At 32.0% G+C, this 23,806-nt stretch overlaps 1 protein-coding gene across 1 annotated transcript in view; it reads left to right on the top strand.

The window, feature by feature from the left end:
* DACH1 (dachshund family transcription factor 1) overlaps positions 1-23,806 on the top strand; it is a 432,819-nt gene that overhangs the window by 299,234 nt on the left and 109,779 nt on the right. The window contains exons 4-6 of the mRNA XM_008144064.3: positions 2,277-2,449; positions 11,466-11,601; positions 14,794-14,928. Of these exons, the coding sequence (XP_008142286.2) occupies positions 2,277-2,449; positions 11,466-11,601; positions 14,794-14,928 (444 nt within the window). The remainder of the gene's footprint in view (positions 1-2,276; positions 2,450-11,465; positions 11,602-14,793; positions 14,929-23,806) is intronic.

Raw genomic sequence — 23,806 nt, 5'->3', positions numbered from 1 at the left:
GTATACCCCATTTCTTGTATTAATTGATAACATAAAAACATCATTTCTTCATGCAATGAAAAAAATTTGCATATGCTTTCATAATGGCAATATAATGTGGAAATGTTTAAATGTTTTGTCACTGAATATTCTCCTGACATCATATATTTTAAAAATTCACATATTTATAGATTGTGCACATTTGACTAGGACCTTGATATAAATATCAAATAAGTCATGAGTAGAGAAATAAGGTAAATAAATTTGTGAATATAAAAGTAAACATTTACATCACAGAATAAGAGTAAACTGGAAGAATTCTTTTATATGAGTCATTTTTGTAAGAAGCTATAAACTTATTTTTATGCCAAAAGCTGTCATGGTTTCTTATAAAATAATAAAGATAATAATGATATACATTTAATTGATTCTTTTCATTGTTTAATAAAATTGCTTTGTTTGATTGCTGAAGAATTTGAATTGAGTTTTCATTATCCACTTCTGAGCAATTTACTCTAAGATCCAGACAGTATTGAGCTAATGAGTTTGAATTTATATTGAACCTTAACTGTCTTCATGAAGTAAATGGAAAAAAATCATGGCAGTAACTAAGTATTCTTCATTAAAAACTGTGTCGTAGAGATTTTACAATGAAGCTTTTAATAGAGCTAAAGCATTTAAATTGGAGCTTTACCAACTTTGCAGTTTCTAAGCATATTACATAAAAATATGGTATCTTTTTTTTAAGAAAGGAAATCTCATAAGCTGACAGGGATATTACAAAACATTTTTAAGTGGGTAGTTCATATATTCGACAGATTCAGTTAAGCAATAAATTAGTGTTAAAATAATTTAATTTGGTGACATCAAAATTTAAATGACGTGGCCACCAATACTGAAATGCGAGCCCTTGAATGTAGTGTTTTGACTTTGGCACTGATATTAACACAGTCATAAACTTTTATTTCTCTGAAGTTGAAAACAAATGATGTATCTATTAATTCAAATATATTTAATTTATTGCTTTGACATTATTTTCTTTTGTAAAACAGTCTTTTGAGTTCTCTCCACTATGTCTAACAAGGCTGGGCATTTAATGGTTCCGTGTTTAGGATTTGCTGTGGAATTAAGTGAGGAACTTTAACTCTGAATGGAAACTAAGATATTGTTTACAAGGATGCCTTTGCATTCTATAAGTATCAGTGTGCTTCATATCAAGGAAGTAATGAATTCTTTAGGCATATAATAGAGCCCATTTTGCCAAAACCGGTTTGGCTCAGTGGATAGAGCGTCGGCCTGCGGACTCAAGGGTCTCAGGTTCGATTTCCGGTCAAGGGCATGTACCTTGGTTGCGGGCACATCCCCAGTAGGGGGTGTGCAAGAGGCAGCTGATCGATGTTTCTCTCTCATCGATGTTTCTAACTCTCTATCCCTCTCTCTTCCTCTCTGTAAAAAATCAATAAAATATATATTTAAAAAAATAGAGCCCATTTTATATTAAGATCATTAATTGAACAGGATTAGACTCTGCAAATAGCCTAACTGCTGTAGAATTTTTTTTTAATTGAGAAATTATCTAAGAACTAGAAAAACAGAAAGAAAACAGGGTTTAGGGGGAATTAGCTTATTTCCTAAGAAATCACTTAGCCAATCTTCAAAATGGAATATTCTTTTTAAGACCTCGTTTCAAGTTAGTCATTAGAAGATTTGGAATAATATTGTATCCAAATAATTTATATTCATTCCCCACAGGCAGAAATGATGGTTCTCTGGGTAAGGAGACACTGTACTCTTCCCCACGCCAGGGATCTCAGGCTTCTGTTACCCACCCCTGCAGGCCACGGGCGCAGAGCCTTCCGGTTGGTCATCGCCAACTGGTATGATGGCATTTTTTAGCACTAAAAATGGTAGTTGCAAAGAAAAAAATATAGGACATAATAGAAACATATATGTTAGAAAACTAAAGGAAACCCTAGTATTTTAAGCAAGAATTAGGCTGGTCAGAAGAATAATTTGGCAAAGAATTGACCATTTGTACTACACACATGAAGAGTGGTGATGTGATAAAACATGGCATCAAACTAGTTAGCTGTAAGCCTAATATCCCTGAGTGACAAGTGGGTTTTGTTGCATACAAAGAGGACCAATATTTCTCATTGGACTGTCATTATTAGGACATTATTGAATGGTTCAATTTTCAACGATGTATGTTTTTAACCATTTTAATAACTGGTATATGCCATGTTTCATAGTTTTATTTGACCAGAGCAATGATGACATATGTGTATTTTTTATAGGACTGGAACTTCCTTTTATGATGATGCCCCACCCTCTAATTCCTGTCAGCCTACCTCCAGCATCTGTCACCATGGCAATGAGCCAGATGAACCATCTCAGCACCATTGCAAATATGGCGGCAGCAGCGCAAGTTCAGAGTCCCCCATCCAGAGTGGAGACATCTGTTATTAAGGTAATTGTTTCTCACAGGATTGTTTTGGCTGACACCAAACATCATCTTAAGCCACTGTCTCTTAATCTGTTTTTCTATTCCACAGTAATTCTAACTTCAGAAAGTTAAATGATAGTGAGTAGATTATGAAAAAAAAATAACTTGTAGTAATTAGAACCAGGGGTACAAGATTTAGGCAGGCTAGGCTAATTTCAAGTTCTCTACTATATCTATTAAAGGAGAAACATAGGACATTAAATGATATGTTTAAATTTTGTGTGTGCTTATATGTCTGGTTGTGTGTGTGCATGCATGCATCATGCATGTGTGTGTTTGTGGTGTTATGAATCTTAATATGTGGAAAATAGTGATTTGTTTTCAGAAGACCAGAGTATTAAATTATGGCTCTGCCACTTACTAGCTGTCATCCTTGCATTAGAGCTCTGGTGAACTCAAACCCATGTGAGTCTTAGGTTGTGGCAGCTTAAACTTATCTCTCAAACACTATCCAGCCATAGGATTTGGCAATGGAAAAAAAGAAAGAAATTGAAAGTACTGAACAAAACAAAATTATTCAGATGAACACAGTGCCTCTATAACATTGTTATTTGCTTTTCAAAGTAAACTTTCATCATGAAGTTTACCAAATATTAAATTTAAACTTTCTCTGGCTGATTGTTTTGGACTACAGGAAATATTTTTGTGAAATAATTCTAAGGAGGAAATGAACATATACTGTTTAGAAAATATTAATTCTAATTTAAACAGCTAGTAGTCACTATCTATAAGAATACATTAAATTATTATAAGCTCTGTAGTAGTCTATTATGTATCTGTGAGACCCATATATCTTTATTACTTAACATTCATGGAACATGAAGACATAAGCTTGGAATATTAGATGTTATATAATTGAGCTTCCCCCATGGTGGATAAATAACTCCTGTATCCTCCTTATCCATTTTTATATAACTGAGCCTTTGTAGAAGACCTCTTATATCTTTAGCAAATATAAGAATGAGGGAGGTATTCCTGAATCAAATTAAAATTTTCATCTCCATAGTTTCTAACTTAACTTTGTTATATTTTTTGGAAGGAAAATATCTATGAATTCTCCTGTGTTCTAAACATCTCACTGTATAAGTCATCTGTAGTGTTTCTTTCCTCTAGACCAAATAATCTGTTTTTTTTCTGACCATTTCTCATCAAGCTTTTTGGTTGACCATTAAAAAAAAAATTACCCACCTCCTCCCCAACCCTTCCCATATAACATTGTTGAAATTCTAGAAGTGAACTGGACAGTAGAGAGACACGAGTACTGGCATAAACCTCAATTTGGATCAGAGCATATAAATGTAATCATAATTCATAAAACTGTTTTGCTAGTTGAATTTGTGACTCAGTAAATGTCATGCCTTTCTGACATGAAATTCTAGGCCAATTCTACATCTTTTACTTGTATTAAGAATTTGCATTTATTCATATTGTTTCTTTTCCAGTCCATTGATTTAGGTTTTTTTTAGATACTTTAAATATTAAAACTCTAAATTATCATATTATCTATTTATATGATCTTTGTATCATTTCCACATTATAAAAGGATGTATTACTTGTATTGCCTTAAATCACTGAGGAAAATAAACAGTATAAATCAAGAAATCAATTCTTCTTGTCATTGGAGAATTCCTAATAGGATGAAATGTTCTACTAATTGATTCTCTTTGGGTATAATTCATCAAGTAACCCCAAATCCCCCAGAATGAATCAATATTTTTTCACTTTTTATTTAATAAATTCACAATGATATCAAAAGGACTTCAAAAAAAGATTCTTGTGGAAAAATAATTGAAAATTTAAAAAAAGAAAGACAGTATATTTTAGGGGTTTAAAACATGGATTCTGGAGGAAGATTTTTTATTCTGCATTATTGAATAAACATATATTTACACCACATTATAAGGTTTTCTAAGACTAGGAAATGTGATTTAAATTTGTTAATTTTCTTTGGTGACCTGGTGTGTGTGTGTGTGTGTGTGTGTGTGTGTGTGTGCGCGCGTTAGCTAGTATTGTGTGTGAGAGAAACATAAAACTTTATGCCATTCTCATTTAAAGAATTAAACTTTGAAAAAAACTAGTAAACAATACAAAGAATAAATTTTTCATTCTCTAATACTTTCCTTCAAAGCAGGTCCTTAAGATGCTACATTAGTAAATAGGGCTTTACGTGCATGAAGTTTAAAATGTTTAACGATTATAAAAGCTAGAACCAGAGTGACCTGATTTCCCAAGTAGATTAAAATATTAGAGCAATGTCACATGTCTCATGTTTTTCTTAGATACAGAAGAGTTTATTTTGGGGAAACCATAAATAACTCTAGATATGTGCATTACTTTTAGACATAACTGTTTCTCTCATGAAAATAGATTTCATATAATTTATACTTAGATATAGAAAAATAGTTAATGTGTTTTATTTTAATGTTTGAGTATTGATATTAAATATGGAAAAAGGACAATAGCAAGGAAAAGGAAGTATTAAAACACAACCACCACTAAGGATACCGTACATCTCTGTACTCAAACAGATCTCATACATTTAAATCCATGAGCTTGTAACAGTACTAAAATGTAAACTCCTTGTTCACCTTTGGAGAATTGTAGGGAATTGATTCTTTTAAAGGACAGATAAATGTTTACATAGAGGGTGGTGGAGTCAAGCATTTCCCATATAAACTGTATCTCAGGATCACCAAATAATTTTCTAGGGAAATTTCTGTTGGTGTATATCTTCTAACAAATAAGTGAGTAAGGAATGACATATTAAGAGTATAACCAAATTGCAAGTCCTAATGAAGTGGTGAGTCTAGCCCATGACCATCGGTGGTGGCTGGCATCATAAAATGCAATTAAGCAGACATGATGTGCTTCTGATGGAAACCATCATTAAATAGTCTTGCCCCCAAATCCACTTGAATCAAGCATCCAGTTATCACTATGTAGAAAATTCAGGGGCAGAGGAACTTAGACTCCAATTTGATTTATTGGTGGTGGCCTCTAAGAACAAGCACAGTGCCTTCACTAGATAAAAAGTTGGCTTCAAACATTAGCTGTGCCCAGAGAGAGTGATGCCAAATAATGGCAGCATTGGCCAAGTCAGAACTTACCTTGTCCTCCTTGCTTTCCACCCTCTATGCTCCCTTCCTTCAGTGTTGTAAAGGAAAAAGTCTTCTTTTAATTAAGATGCTAGTGTTTATTATTACATAGCGATGAATTATAATTTGAGTCAAAACTGTATGTTACTGGGTAAAGTAACCGTAATCATCATATTGCCAAATAGTAATCTGAGAAATTTTGAGGTGGCCTGTGGAAAATATTGTCTCTTACCACCGTTGAATAAGTTTGAAGAGATAATAGGAGAATAAAATTAAGTTGGTTAAGATTATACTTATGGGTCCTACCATTTTTACATTGAGCAAAACTGAGCATTTCTTGAGTGTCATCATCAAAACAAATACAAAGGGCTATGTAAATATCTCTTGAAGCAACAGTTTAGAGTTCTGAGTCATGGAGTTTCAATGGTGGTTGCCTGAGCCTGTACCAGATGCAAGTATATTAACATCATTTACTATGTCATCGAGAAGTCCTTTTAACATTTTCCTAAATCCAGAATCCCAATTCTGCCATTTGTCTTCTCTGTTTATTTTTCCAGAACAAGGAATTTGGATGCCACACTTAATCAGTGTGTATGATTCTGGACTTAATTAAGAACATATTCTAGTTTATGATACATGCTGCATGGGGGACAGGAATTTTCTCAGTTTTGTTTACTTATACATAGGCAGAACCTAGGACACTGGAGCATAGTAAGTGTCCAGTCTATATTTTTTGACCTAAGTCTGAGTTGTGTTAAAGTTCAGGAGTTTAGGTTATGCAAAGTGCTGGTCAACTTCAATTTTGTAAGTTAAGAGTTATATCAAGAGAGCATTTAATGATAGAAATATCTCCTCCCCAGATTTATAGCATATTTAGTGACAGAATCTTTAACTGATAGATGAAAATGAAAATAATTAAAAAGTGAAAGACATAAAGTAAAGCTAAGTGAAAATAATTCTTTAGGGAAATGAGCTGTGTTTAGACTTACTCTAAGAAAATATTTTAAGCTGATAAGATATAATGCATTTTGTGGTGAATAGGAGGCAATTAGACAATGCAATTTTTTAAATGTTTAGTTAATCACATGAATATAATACTGAACATTTTATACTTTTTTATTTTATAATACATCTTTTTGAATTCAACCTTTGATTCTGAATTATCCTAGAGACCAATACTTCTTATTCTACCCAGAGGCAATAAATGCAGCTTTTCCTTTATTGTTATTCCGTTAGCATTAGTTTATTAGTATGACCTCTTTTTTTCTTACAGTGAGAGAGTATTCCTCTTAAATTTTCATTTATTATTGTGGCTTGTTTTATAAAGATGGAACGTTGCAAAAGATTGTGCTTTATTGATTGGTGGATTTATGATGCAAGACTATAAAACAGTGTGTTGAAGTATTAAATTAAATATTCTTCCTCTTTGTCCTACTTCAGTCCCATCTTGGAGGTTAAAGGTTATTACACAAATGAAATGACATTACCAGTTTACGTAGTTTCCCTACAGACATTGAACTGCTTCTTTCTTATGTCTGAATAAAACTCATTATCTGTTTTGTTTTGGTAATCATTTTGAGATTCTCTCCTAAGCAATTCTTTAATGTCTCCCTTATTCTCCATCTCATAGCAAACTCAGGAAAGGAAAGCATATAAATATGATAAAAGAATTAAGCTGTTGAAATAAATTAATTTATTGTACAACAATGTATTAAAATTATACTTCCTCAATGGATTTTACTTTAATGAAATTCTTCAAAGAACATACATCATGTTCTAAAGATTGAAATTATACATTAAGTGAAATGACTGAATATGTTGTATCTCGATTTATAGAAAGTTTCAATTGAATACTTAAGCTTTTAAATAATAAAAATTTGCATAAATTAAAATATTTTCTTGTAACAAAAGTATTAAGTATTGTCTGTGTATCCTTTGTTCATAGATAAAACATATAAAGGAAAAATAAGCTAAAGCTAAATTAAATATTGCAATTTCACATATTCTCTAAGCCTAAAATTATGCCTTATAGCGTATTTTACATTAACATTTTAATCTAGTTTATTTTTTTAATTATTGTGATCTTTAGAGTATTTTGTCTGTATAAATATGAGAGTGAATAATGCATAAATTAAAAGAATTATCAGAGTAAACTTTGACAATGAAATATATTGGCTAATGAAATACTTTTATACTTATGTGGAAAAAATATAATTGTTTTTAATGGTGTAAACATTGTTTCTAGAGTGTTATGCATTAAACATTTAAGTATTTTATGAGCTAAATACTCAGGAAAAAATCAGTTTCTCATGTTTTCCATTAGCACTACTATGAAATCTATTAGGACAGGAAACTCAGACTTGCAAAATGATTTTAGAGGGATAGATTTATTTCCAGATTGCACTTTATGTCTATTCAGCCAAACCTGAGACACTGCAGTTATGATCACTTACATAATCATTAAGATAAATATTAAAATGGATTTATGAATAAACATTTCTGTGGGTGACCTATTGAAGAAAATGGGAAAGTTAATTTAGAAAATTTAATTTATTTTTACTTTTTAAATTTTATTTCATTTATTTTTTAATCCTCACCTGAAGATATGTTTAGGGAAAGGAAAGGAGAGAGAGAAACATTGATGTGAGACACTTTGATTTATTGCCTCCAATATATTCCCAACTGAGGATCAAACCCACAACCTAGGTATGTGCCCTGACTGGGAATCAAACCTACAGCCTTTTGGTGTATGAGACAACACTCCAACCAACTGTGCTGTGCCACCCAGCCAGGATCAGAAAATTGTGTTTATATAAAAGTATGGCAATGTTCTTTCTTGAATACATGCCAGGTGTTTCTATATAATCCAAGTGTTGAGTTAGATGTATTAGAAATTAGTTTTAAAGAACAGACAAACTTACGTCTTCTAGTTTTGTTTATTTTATATACTTTTTACATTATTTAGTTTTTTCAATTACAGTTTATATTTAATATGATTTTGTATTAGTTTTAGTTGTCCTCTTTATTAGAATTTCCAGATATCAAGGTTAGATTATTTATAGAATATCTCTGGTCATGTATACAGTTATCTATATACTAGAGGTGCAGCACATGAAAGTTGTGCACGGGTAAGGTCCCCAGGCCTGGCCGACAATCAGGGCCAATCAGTGGGGCAACTGGCGGGGAAATCAGGGGCCCCCACTGGCACCCACCTTGGCTGGCCTTGGGCCTGTGGGATGGGGGCAGCTCCTGCATTGAGCATCTGCCCCCTGGTGGTCAGTGCGCATCATAGAGACCAGTTATGAGACTGGTCGTTCCACTGATCATTCCGCTGTTCAGTCGATTTGCATATTAGGCTTTTATTATTTAGGATAGGATAGCTTTTTAATACCTTAATACAGACTATAAAAGAGTTTCCACTATAGTTTTTATAAATCCATAAATTTCCTTGAACAAGTTAATTCTAAATTTTTAGCATTTTGGGGTATATGTATGTGTCTCCATCTTTCCATATTTCCTGTTCCACCTTTGACTTTTACTCATTTTCAGTCTTTCAAGTGCAATGCTATATGACGTAGATAGAAAAATACATTGTATGATGTTCACATTTACCTACATAACAAGCCAAATTCACAATTTGAAGAAAATACAGCATTTAATTCTTAACCTCTGATAAATTAAGGGAAAGAGCTAGTATTATAGCATAACATTGATAACACATATGTTCTTTGGGAGGTTTTAATTAATTATCCTTTATAGAAACAAATCCACACATTTTGACCTGTCCAAAAGCCTCTAAAGTTCAAGAAGTTATCTTTACAACAGATTCTAATATGCATTGCAACCTTTGAGAGTAGAATATAGTTGTTTCCATTTTTGGTTATACTATTGTTTTGTCTTGCAAATCTTTTTTCATGAAGTTTCATACTTCACAGATTATTGTTTATTCCATAAAATATATAATGGTAGATCATTCTGTGCATGAATTTTGGATAAGAGCTTGGCCATTTTTTTCTTCTTATTTTCATTTGTTTGTCGTGCTCCTCAAAAGTTAAGTCTCGGCATATCTGTTTATTGACAATGTTCCCAGACCTGAAAAAATAAAAGGTTATGAAATAAGTGGTACTCAATCTTGGATGAACATTAAAATCACCTGAAGAGACTAAGAAATACTGATTTCTGGATCCCACTTCAGACTCAGTGTAATACAGTTGCTATAACGAAGTACCACAAAATGAGTGGTTTAAAACAGCATAACTGCATACTCTCGCATTTCTGGTGTCTAGAATCTGAAATCAAGATGTCAGCAGCATCATGCTGCTTCTGAGGTTCTAGGTAGTACCCTTCCTTGACTCTCCAATAGCTTCTAGCGGTGGCTGCAATCTTGGACATTCCTTGGCTTGGAGCTGCATAACTCCAATCTCAACCTCTATCATCACCTGACGTTTTCCCCTCATATCTTAACAATGTCTTCTTGTAAGGGCCACAACCATGTTGAAATAAGAGCCCACCCTACTTTACTGTGACATCATTTTAACCAATTACATCTGCAACGACCCTATTTCTAAGTGAAGCCACATTCAATCTTTTCTGGGGACACAGTTCAATAGTAACACTCACCAAGCCAGAATCTCTGTGTGTAAAGCCCAGGCATAGACATGTTTAAGAACTTCCCAGGTGATTTAATGTAAAGTAGGATTGCAGAACACCCTGGGCTAATGGAACCTTTGAGACCAAGAACATGAATTACCCTCTTTCTCACTGGTAGTTCAAAGCCTTGAATTTAGTTTTTGTTTTTCATATTACATTAGCCATTCATATTTTCACAATGGCCTCCTATAGAACAAATACATTTTAGAACTTTTTCTTTTAAGTATTTAAAATTCTTCTTTTTTAAATATTTACTTCATTACACCCCAATTAAGAATGATTTATTATTTATTACGTATCATGTAGAAGTTTACTTGTACCCTTTCAAATTTGTATTCCTTATTGAAAGACAGTTCTTTTTCAAGGTCTATGTGTGTTGATATCTAATGGTATAAATATCTTGTTGTCCAAAAAAGAAAATTTTAACAAATGCCTTATTTCTTAATCTGTAACTCCATGTATAATAGCTTATTGGCGAGAGTTCTGCATTGTATTTACTTGTTAGTCTGGCTCAGAGGGGGGGGATATGGAGAGGAACCTGTAGAACAGTATCAGAAAATGTGATGTCAAGTTACCCTGGGACACAACTAATATATATTTCATGAATTTTCCCTTACCACATTAAAATGTGTTTGGATTGGAGCTAGGAGTAGCAGGTAGTCTCAGATTTGTTAGGATCAAAGAAAATTATTCCAATATTAAATAACTGATTTCTATGATGCCTTAAAGTGTGACCATCCAGGTGAGTTCAGAGCAGTGCTGTGATGGAATAGCTATTAACAACTCCTCTGGTCTTATTATTATGGTCTCTCTATCATGTTGATAATTTGTGTGCTAAATGATCCTTAGACATTTGCTGAAGCAATAGAACATCTTTAAAGATTTCTTTAAGTTAGTAATTGTCTAGAATTGAAACCTGCTTTGTTCTATTAATCCTTTGATGTCTAATAGGTTCTAAACTGGTTCTCTTCTTTGGCCTCCCTTTTAATCCAAAGGGGGGACTGACATTTACCATTACTACAGTGACATTTACCTATAGAAACAATTTTCTTTCTAGTGTTTCCCTGCTTTGGCTTTGCTCAGGATAAAAGGTGTCTTTTAATACAGCTAAATGTTGATGAAAAAATGTGTTTATTTCCTTCATGCTTCAATATTATTGAGAAAAATCAACATTCCTTAAGTAAAGGTCAATGTATTTACCTATTTTCTCCCCCTCCCTTCCCATGGTGGTGTAGGAGCGTGTTCCTGACAGCCCGTCCCCTGCCCCCTCTCTGGAGGAGGGCCGAAGGCCTGGCAGTCACCCATCATCTCATCGCAGCAGCAGTGTGTCCAGCTCCCCTGCACGGACTGAGAGCTCTTCCGACAGAATCCGTAGGTCTCATACTTTTACTTGTCACCGTTTTCAACTTTATTAGGTGCAGCTGGCTTTTCTAATCAAAATGCCCTCATTCCAAATAGATCTCAGATGTATCATGTTCTGAAGCTCTGTAGCAATAGCCATCTCTCAAAATTATGTTTCCCAGTTTGCAATACCATGAGGTATGGTACCACATTAACAGGCTCTGATATAAACTCCCTCTCCTTGATGCCACACATAAAGATTTGAGCTATGAAACAGTTAGAGAAAGTAAGTAACCTTCTAGATTAGTTTCTGAAGTAAACACCTCCAACTTCAAATATCTAGCATCTAAGTATGCTGCTTATGGATTATTCATCTTCTTTCTTCTCTTTTCTTTCAGTCCTACCCGTGACATTTTTGAAATTCACTAATTTTTAAGATTCGTTCTTCTAAAGAAAAAGATATTCACAAAGGAACAAAAAATATATTTCAAAATAATTGAATTAAAAATATCTCTTAGTCATTCAAATAATGAATAAATTAAAAGGCTTGAAATTGGTGAATTATAGAATTTGAATTAGTAACAGTCAATAATGCATATTATTGTCATGTATTCTTACTATTAAATTCTAAAAGTAGGCTTATATTTTATTTCATGATTACATTTTCAGATATTTCATCTTGATCCTCATGGCCAAGAAAATTGAGAGTAAAGTTAAAATGTCATTAAATTAACTGTTTAGTGTGATCCTGTACAAGAACCATATATTGTTTTCTTTAAAAACAACAACAACATATTAACACTGACTCTTTTTGTTGATAAACCAGTCTTTATTGTATCCTTCCTAGAATTAGGTATTATTTCCAGAAATTATGCTTAGTATAAACTTCACCTAATCACACAAAATTTATTGGAGTTATGGTTGTTGAGAACATTTCCACAATAGGAAAAACATTTCCTAAAAAAGTATCATTATAAGTTACACAGGAATACTTGCATACAGCAGAAATCCTCAATATGAATAGTAATGAAGTGGATAAGTTAAATGTTAGGTTGATTTGTATGCAATAAAATTATTTTTAAAATTATATGACTCGGCACAGTTCTAAATATGAATACTTGGGTTTGGCCTGCCTATAACATATTTCCCTAATTTTGTAAATGATGATTGCAGCTATTTTTTAATAACCATTCCCAGACCACCATTCCTGGAGCTGGTAAACCCCAGCTGCCACTACTTGAAAGCATTTTTCAAATAAAATACTTTCTGTATGGTTTTATGCTATGCTGACACTAAAACCAGAAATTTAGTGAAGAATATTTTGCTTTATTTATAATTTAATAAAATATCGTCATTGGAAAGGTATTGTCCTAAAAAAAGAAAAGTGTTTTTTCATACTACTTAAATGGAAATATGGACAAATAGGAAAAAATTGAGTTTTGTTATATATTCATGTTTTTTATTAATATTTTTTTTTATTCTTGATGAAAACAAGATAATTTTTTTCATGTGTAGACTATCACAATTGTTCAAATGTAAATAATATAGAGACATGCACACAAAACTATATATACATGCACACATATAGACATACACATGCATACATATACATACATGTGCATTTATGTGCATGTCTATTTTGACATGTTATAAACTTATTTTAGACTAACATGAAAATTTCAAAAATAATACAAAGAATTCTTACATACGCATCACCCCCCAGGTTTACACAATCAGTTGATCCCTCTGAAGGAGAGACCCTGATTAAAGGCATAGTGCCATCTTAGTGTCCTTATCATAGATATCAGCTTCTTTACTTTAAACACTTCATTGGTTATTTTCTAAAAACAAGGAATTTCTCTTGCATAACCATAGAACAATGATCAAAATCAGGAATTTAAGATTATTATAGTACTATTTTCTGAACTATAAATGTTATTCTAATTTTACCAACTTTCCTGCTAATATTTTTTTCCTTCACTAATGTTTTTAATAAGAATTTTTTTTCCTGGTCCCAAAACCAATCCAGGATCACATGTTGCAATTACTTGTCATATTCATTCCTTTGGTTTCATTAATTGGAGTAGTTCCCCATTCTTTTTGTCTTTCAATACCTTGACATTTTTGGAGCATGCAGGTCATTTATTTGGTAAAATATCTCTCAGTTTGGAATTTTTTTATGTTTTCTCATGATTTAAGTTATGCAGTTTTGGCCGGGGCCATTCAGACATGCTAGTGTGTCCTTAGTGCATTGTTTCAGGAGACATATGATATTTCTCCAATATTTGTGATAACTGGGTTAGGATGGTGGCCACCAGATTTCTCTAATGTAAGGTTTCTTTTGTTTAAGTTTTTGGAGATAATAAGTATCCTGTGACTCCTTATATCTTAAGACTATGTTATTAATCTATTCATAAAAAGTTCACTTTACTAGTTTTAGAATTCCCCATTAAAGATTCTCCCCTGAAACAATTATTACTATGGTGATTTTAAATGGTAATTTCTAAAATAGTATTGTGATATGTTAAAAATATTTTCCAGAGAAAGTAAGGTTGTATGGAATGATTCTTCTTCCAAATTTTTGGGCAAAATCAAGATTTTCATGGGTAATTTATTAAGAAATTTGTTGACTGGATTATGAAAATCATAAGGAGTTTGATCATCTATCTACTATTTCAATAGTGATAGTTTAATAATTCAGGAAAACAATTATTGTTTTAAATAATTTAACCATTTAATAGATATTAATTAAATGGTACTTAATTTTTGAATTTGAGCTCAAACCCATTTTTAAAGAAGTACTTTGCTATCTATCAAACCTTGTGTTTTATTGACTAGAGTATAAATAAGGCACAGTTATTTCAGTGCCTTATCTTGGTAAAAACTCTATTTGCCCTCTGATGCCACTAGAATTGTTTTATTATATTTTAACTTCATAGTGTTAAAGAGAATTCTAATGTTTAAACTGTATTTCTTGCAGAGTAAAGGAAGCTTCTATCCTGGGGAGAGAATATGATACAATAAAGATAAATTTGTTGTATTTTTATTATTTTTCTGCTTATCCTCATGGTTGACCATAGTTATCAATTCTTACAATATTCTTATAGATATATTATAATTTTAAAGTTAGACCAATATATAACCATTATATATTTGGGACGGGTGTCCAAAAGTTAACCATTGTATATTATGGTGTGTTTTCTTTTGTTTTGGGCTTGACAGCTGTTCATCAGAATGGGCTGTCCATGAACCAGATGCTGATGGGTTTATCACCAAACGTACTCCCTGGGCCCAAAGAGGGAGATTTGGCTGGTCATGACATCGGACATGAGTCGAAAAGAATGCATATTGATAAAGGTAACATGTGATTATATGGCCCTGTTTTTTCTGCTCAACATGTGAACTAGATTTTCATCACACAATGAGCTATATTTTTACATCACATAAAAAGATGGCATACAAACAGTTTGAAATCCTACAGAATTAAGCATACATTAAGCGTGATCAACAAAAAGGAGATATGAATGAAGACCTGCTACTTTTCTCTTATACAACAGGTAGGTGTTAATTTATTTTCCGGTACATTAAAAAAAAGAGAGAGAGAGAACTATTTGTTTAGTTATCTCTGAGTACTGTACGTCTGTTTGTCTTTCTCAATGCCCTTAGGGCCACTTGTCATTTTACTTAGCATGATAGAGCAATAGCAATATACATAGGATTATTATGAATATAATTATTTTTAATCCTCCCCTGAGGATATGTTTAGAGAGAGGGAAAAGGAGAGAGAGAGAGACAGAGAGACAGAGAGAGAGCGCGCAACATTGATAAGTTACCTCCTATATGTGCCTGTCCAGGAATCGAACCTGCAACCTTTTGTTGTATAGAACAATGCTCCAACCAACTGAGCCACCAGGGCTAAAGTATTACTTGTCTGGAATACAATGCAGAAAAAGCACAATCAGCTGTGAAAAAGGAAAATAAACAAGATTGGGCATTTAAATGATTAATCAGAAAGAAGTGATTGGAGAAAGTCTAATTTAAGGTGGAGCAAATTTTTCTCTCCAAAAAGACTATTCACAAAAAGTAAAACTGCTTACATAAAATATTTTCATTCAATATTAAAACATCTTTGCTGAGCCTTTAGGGAGAAATAATACAATATTTCTAAAAATTTGACCATCTGCAATATGGAATGTCAATAAGAAAATGATAATATTTTTCTAGATGTTAACATGCCAATATCTAGGCTTAGTTGAGAGACAGCAGCATTAAGGAAACTTTCTAATGATTTGCTTTGAAATTTGATATCAAGTATTATTACTAAGGTAGGCAAACTAGATGCAGTGCATCTGTGGGCCAAACGGTCTCTAAATGTCTGTTACTAAGGTTTCCACAAGTTCTTCCTCAACAATAAATGAAACTATTATAAACACTATGCCTTGTGTATATTTTGACATATACCTTTTATATTTAATAAAAAACCTTATTTGTAGACATATGAATATTAAGATAGTGATAAAATATAAATATTAATAGAATAGTTAATTCTATTAACTACTTCATAGAATTAATGATATTTAAATATAATAATTCATTGTTTGGGTTAAGCAGCCACTCTCCACTAGGATTCTTCAAAAGAATAAAGCCCCACTGAAAATGATTTCTCAATTTTCCCATGGATGTCATATGACTAGTTTCACTTGAAATGTATAAGAGAGAAGTTAACTTATGATATACAATGAATGTCAGGATATCAGGGTTTAATTCTCTTGCAGAACACTGGTGGAGAAGGTCTGAGAGAGAAATATAAAAGCCCAGACAGAGCTGGTAATGAGGAGACCACCACCTAAGGCATGACCAATGACATGACTGAAAAAATAAATCTCACTGGAATTTTTAGTGGAGAGCTTTCATCACCTGATGATTCAAGTTAGGTTGACCTATAATTCTTGTAACTATTTTTTCATGAGTAATGAGTTTTATCTGTTTTTGTATACATCATCTATCTACCTTGTTATATGTTATTTTTTATACTTTGCCACCATGGAGTCTTCCCTGAAATACCATACTAGATTGATCTAGGGACCCCACTTCTGATTTTCCTGTGTGCCTGCCACAGAAAACTTCATTACAACATTTGCCTTGTTGTTGAAGTTATTTCTTCATTGGTCTGCTTCCAATACTAGACTATAAACTCCTTGGAGTCATCTGTGTATGTATTATATTTGCTTTAAGTAGACTATACTGTTTATATGTGCATACAGATCTGAACTAAATTACTAGAAGATTCTAAGAGACGGTGATGAAAAGTTATAACAACTAAATATTACACTATTTAAGGATTACTAGGAAGGCAAAAGGTAGAATTATATAGCCTTTAGAATGTACATTTATATGAAACATTAGAATGTTCTAACCATGAACATACACAAAATCTTTCTATGTCACTAATGGTACTTCTTATCATATCAAATTTAATTTTTTTCCTGTCAGAATAAAAACTTTGACCATATCCCCACATTTTCAAATATTTTAATGTATATTTCATAAAGAAAAAGTAAGTTTTTATTTTAATATTCCCCTTAGAAATGCAAAATTACTATTAAGCTCATCTTATGATTTCAAATATAGTTATGTAATTATGGAAACTATAATAGATATTGATACTCTTACAATAGTATTTTGTTATCTGTTGCTCTTTCTTTTATACACACTCTCTCTTATCTATTTTTCAGTATACTGAATTAAGAGTATATATTCATAGGTTTTCTAGGTTGATAGATTCTACTAAATTAAGTATTGTTTTCTTTCATGACTACATTTATCATGTGCCTTATACTAGCCCTATAGCTTTCTTACTGCACATATCTGTATTAAACAGATGACTTTATTAGCTTTATTTTTATTGTTGACACTATTACAGATATCCCTATTCCCCATCTCCCTTTTTTCACACCTCCACTCATCTGGCCATCACCACACTGTTGTCTGTGTCTATATGTCATACATATATGTTCTTTGGCTAATTCCTTCTCCTAGTTCCTTCCATCCACTCCCCTCTGACTGCTGTCAGTCTGTTCCACATCCATGCCTCTGTTTCTATTTTGTTCATCACAAGTAACTTTATTTACATATATTTGTAGAGAAATTAATTATATATTTGTGTCATTTTAAGCTTGGACTTTTTATATGTAATATGCTGCCTACCACTTTAAATCATTCAAAAGATTATAATTTTTAAGAAAACATTGATGTTAGAACAGATACCAAAGTTAATTTGTATGCTGAGAATCATTATGGTCTTAAATCTTAAACATCAGTAACTCTTAAACATTTTTAAATCTTTTTAATATTAAAAACCTATTGACTCTATTAGACAGAATATTTGAGTCATCATTAGATGAAGAACTAGTGGCTTTATAAGCAGAAATATTAACTGCTGAGTAAATGTGCTCCTTATTTTTCAAAATAAGAACACTAATGGGTTTCTTAACCTAGGGATAGTTTAATTAAATTACATTCAAAATATAAAACATAAAAATTAGTTAATGTATCAAGAAGTAATATGCACCCTAGCCGGCTCAATGGATAGAGCGTTGGCCTGCGGACTGAAGATGTCCTGGGTTCGATTCCAGTCAAGGGCATGTACCTAGGTTACAGACTCCTCTCTGGCCCGGGCCCTGGTCATGGCTGGTGCAGGAGGAAACCAATTGATGTGTCTCTCTCACATCCATGTTTCTCTCTGTCTTTTCCTCTCTCTTCCACTCTCTCTAAAAATATCCGCAGGTGAGGGGGAAAAAAAATAAGAAGAAGTAATAAGAATATTAATATTATTCAGTCATCTCAGGTGTATGGAGAAATGCTTTTAATATTATGAACTTTAACTGAAATGAGGAGTTTTTCAAAGACATGTGCTGAGGAAAACTGTGATAGAGCTCATAGCATCAAAATAATTTTATGTCTTCTACTTTCCCAAACAAATGCCAAGTTTTCTAGAGCTTTCTGGATTTCCAAAAACATTGCTGATGTCCTCCCTTAGTCGAAATTTAGTGGAATAAGCAATAATAATTGACATTTGAAATATATAATTAAACTCACTGTTTCTTTATGCTATGCTACACTCCCCTATCACCACATATTTGTGCATTGATGTTAATTTATAGTGTTAGTTTCTCATTAGTGTACATTTTTTGTTATTATGGAATTTTTTAATTTACCAAAAATTAAATATAAGATACAGATAAGCCTGTGGTATCAGCTTTTTCTAATTATAGGAAACTTAAGCTTATAGAGTTGGACTAACTACTGAATATCTAAGTAATATTAGTGTATTTTAGTCTTCGACTAAGAATATCAAAATGATGTAATCACTTGGTAAATATACACTGAAGGCCAAATATGTAAAATAAACAATATGAAATGCAAAACTAACCCTTTTGTTATAATTGTACAGCTTTTATTTTGTTAATAAGTATTCTAATTTTCTGTAAAGTTGAAATTTTTTTCTTTATTTGTTTTCATAAAAACTATAAAAACTTTCCTTCATTGATGACTTTGCAGGATTTTTTTTCATTGATGCCATTGCCATTTTAGAATCAGAAACTATTTAAGAAGTAGGTAATACAGGGGATTTATTTCAGTCCATAAAACATTTCTTTTGTGGCATATTCTGCTTACTGGGCAGTGCTCAAGATGTTTAGTTATTAACACACTTGTATAAAAGGTTTTCATTTTGGTACTCTGAATTGGAGGCACAGCACTAAAGGCAATAAAATAGTTAACAAACTGGCCAAATTGGGATTTCCTCTCTTGTTACTGCTTTATTCTCAACATGCAACCTGTGGACCATTTTTCTACAAAACATATTTTGTAAATAACTATACCACCTATTACTTTTCTCAAGTTTGTGGGAATAATTTTTTTGAAATATATTTCTTTCTATATATTTCTCATTTTAAAAATTCTAATTTTACTCAAAGTAGGATTGGGTGTTCAAAAATGGCTTTCTTCTTTTAAATTCTATATTAACATTATACAAATTAATCAATAGTAAATATTATATACATGTATATTATAAATCTGAACCTGTATCTCATGTGACCATGTAGATGTGCATAGAGTTAAATCCCCTTTTCTTTATAAATTTCTATATTTTGATGTTAACCCATATATAAAGCCATGAGTATTTTTATTTTAAAATTCTCTAATATGCAACTCCTTTACTTTTATCCCTTAGGTATAATTTCTCTTGGCATATCTCAAAGTCTCTTATAAAACATTCTGTCTAAATTCCTACTCATGTGACTTTACTCTTCAGTTTCCAAGCCTGTGAAGTAACAGTGTTGAACTTAATGCCAATGCTTTTAATTCTCAGTTCATAACACTGAACATGCTATGCCTCTGAATCCGGAGCTTTCTTAAGTAGATGGCAGATTTTACATGTGAAGCCAAAGCTTGGGTGAACTTTCTTACGGCTGAGATTTTATTATTTTATGAATTATGTTTTGATCAGCAGAGCTTCCAATAATACTTTAATGACAACTTAAGAAAATCCCTACTACGAGATTCCAATTTTATACCTTTAATCATGGGCGATTGCTATAAAACATGGCCTTTGGTGTTTATATTTTTTCCATGCATCTTGCTGACTGTCCTATCACATTGAACTTTCATGCTTCTCAAACATTCCCTGTCCTTTCTGGATGGTTCCCTTTCTTTCCTTACCTGGATGTAAATGTCTCTTTTCCCAATAGTGCTCAGCCCAAAATTCCTGTGGGTGATAGTTTTGTCTTATCATCATCTTTTTACACATAGTACAGAGTCTGGCATTAGTGGGTACAATAAATTTCTTTTCAGAGTTAAGTGAGATAATATATGCCCAGAGCATTTAACCCACATAAATATTCCATGAAAACTTTAGTACTCTCAAATTAGCTAATGGGTTTGTGGCTTGATTTTATAGATGGAAAAATATACATATTGTGAACCACTGAATTAAATTATTATTTGTTTACAATTCATAATGTCACAGTTACTATGATTTGTGCTTGATCCCAAATAGGAAAACTGACACCATAATATTTTTTTAGAATGTTTGACTACATATGACAATGTTGAAATGTGCACAGTTTTGTAAGAAGAAATAACTAAAGAAACTGCTAATCAATTACTTTCTACATCAATGTCTGTGAAAGTAACTGCCAGAATAAATTTTTATAACATCGAAAAAAACTTAAATACAATTTATTAACCCCGCATCAATCAATAAATGTATTGAGGAGATATAAATGTGTTTAGCTATGTAAAACATAGTTGGTATCATCTGTTAGATATAAATGGGCCATAATACATCGGGTCCAAGATCAGAGTCCACTGTGATGGGCAAGAATTCAATTTTTTGAGCCATTAATGCCTCCCACTTGTAAAATTAACTACTTCAGGTTTACCTAGGGTAAAATTTACATTTTCCAGGATTTTATTATTACATAATTATCATGAATATTATTAAATAAATAGAGCCATTTATTGATGCCAAAGACCTCAGTGCTTCTCCAGGACACCTGTAACTTTAAGATTTGGTAATGTTTGAATACCTAGAAAGTTGAAACCTATAAATATTTGTGAGCTATGGGCCAAATATTTGAGGGTAGTCTTATATACATGATAAATAAATAATATACATTTGTAGTAGTTTTACTTGTGATCATATAGAATGTCTCTCCTCATGGGCAAACCATAATAGGCTATTAATTATTCCACTTATCCTTAAGTCCTTTTGATAGGCACAGAACAACTCACTTCCTCACTGTTTAAAATATATATTTAAGTGTCATGCCAATAGCTAATATTTTCATAGCATTAAAAGTGAGGTGGAGAGTAAAATACTAGTTCTACATATGAGTTCTGCATATAAATTTGCTTCATGTAATGATTTATTTATGAGTTATTATAAATGCCTTTATATTATTTCTTTCATTTAAGACCTATATTGGCATAATGAATTAATTATATCTAATATTTTATTCTGCAACTTATTTACATGTAGCCTAAACATTTTTATTTGTAAATAGACAGATATGCATCATTCTCAAAGAATTGTATAAAAAACTTTTCTTTTATCCATAATCATATATAGAAATTAAACATATATATAAAAAAGCTATTAAAGTTTAGTGACTCAGAGAGCTTTCTTAATCTTTTTTTACCTAAAATAATAAAATATAAATGCTGAGTTCCCACAGATATGCTTCATATGTGGTCATTTTTATAGAACAAAACAATAGAATACCTACCATGTTGTATGTTTCAACCTAATATTTTAAATAGATGTAAATTAGATTCTTTTAAATCGCTAAATTTAAAAAGGAAAGAATTACCATTTAAAATTTATTTTCAGCCTTGCCTAACATTCACAGCCGGCATTTATTGAAACTTTTTTGTACTCTTACATGTGCCTACGGGTGCCCTACACATGCACGATCACACACCGCTTTCCCTTCATTTGATAGATGGAGTGATCTTACTTTGAATGTTTTGTTATGGGTTAAGAAGCAGAGTAATAGCCCCCTTGTCTCTTGTGCTTGAAGCAGTTTGAATTCCTCCATCAACTTGATGGAATGATTTAACACATTCATTCAGCCTTGTTTGCAGGACCTGTAAGATGGTAGCAAAGCACAGGTAAATCTTAAAGATACTGGCACGGATTTAGAGGAATTTATATGACACATTAGATCAAAAGTGCATATGGAACTGGGGCTCTTACGTTAAATGCATAAGTATCTAATAGTATTTTGAACATATTTTAAGAGATCTTGCGTACCTATTCTGGAGACTGGATCCAATGTTTTCCTTAGACTTTTCCTTATCGGCTACCACTTCATCTTGTGCCCTTTGGCAGACTATTCCTAGAAATTCATGTGCTATTTATGCATGTCATAATTTGTTTTGTTTCAGTAGGAGCCATATTTTAAACTTTCTTTAAATTTTTACATTACAATTGTTGCTATATCTTATGCTACAGTTTTGGAATATTAAACAAGTACAATTGTTTTAACTACTGTGAAATTGACAGATGAAGCTGAAAACCAAAAGCACCTTTCATGGGATTTTAAACACTATTTTCCTCCATATGCCATCCCAATTATTATTTAGATATTACATTCCTAATTTACTGTTAAGGTTGATTAGAATTCAAGCCTCTCAAAAGCATGCACCAAAGGTCTTGGGCTGTGGAAAACATTTTTATAAAATAATCCATTAATGCAGAGGAGTGCAACTAAATTAGTTAGCAATTTGCTGAGCATGAATTAATGAACAGAGCTTCTTCTAGCTCCCAGAGTTGTAATTTTCATAATAACCTCAGACCTTTATTTGGCAGGTTGTTTAGTTTTTTCGTTTGAAGGTTTTCATTAGTCTAATGAGGACTGTGCAAGGGCGAGCAGTCAGCACAATTTACATGGGGAAGCTATCATAATAAATGAAGCAATTTGAATAACACGCAAGGGTTTATGCAACAAGATAAGAAGAGATTGTAGAGTGAGATTTAGAGGTAACCAATACATTAGACCAACTAATAACTGAAGTAATCCCAATAAAAGGCTTAAGTGAAAGGAATGAAATTAATGATATATACAAAGTTGTAATGATATGATACATGATTCATTAGATTAATAAAATAAGTATTCAATTGTTTTTAGTGCTTTGCTCTAAGCTTTGTTTGTATCAGGCATTTTAATTACGATTGTTCACTGGATCACTTTGCTTAGTTAACTTTTAGACCATAGCTGAGGTTTTTAATGATATTTTCTCTTTCTTATTTAATCTTTATAGCCTTGATAGTTCAATGAATTAATTACATGCAGAATATTGTATATGGAGATGCTTTTTAAAAGTAATTGCATATAGCTCCACCTAAGTGGTGATTAAACTTTAAGAATGAATGCACAATATGTTTCTACATTTTTAAAACAACTTTTTGCTTCTATTCTATTCTAAATTGATGAAGTATCTTGACAAGTAGTGGATTAAAGTTGTATTGTCCACTAATTTCATATCAAAAGTGTAAAATCTAAGATAATTTTATTACTAATTCTCAAACTAAGAACAAACATTTATAACGATATTAGAAATTATTCATTTATATCCATTGTAAATTGTTAAGATACAAGTTAGAAGATGTGTCATAAAAATAGCCATAAAAATCTTCCCTTTCTTACATATCCTTTAATTAAAAAGT

The sequence above is a fragment of the Eptesicus fuscus genome, chromosome 8 (assembly GCF_027574615.1).
Source record: "Eptesicus fuscus isolate TK198812 chromosome 8, DD_ASM_mEF_20220401, whole genome shotgun sequence".
Taxonomy (NCBI): Eukaryota; Metazoa; Chordata; class Mammalia; order Chiroptera; family Vespertilionidae; genus Eptesicus; species Eptesicus fuscus.
This window is presented reverse-complemented; position numbering and strand designations above follow the sequence as displayed.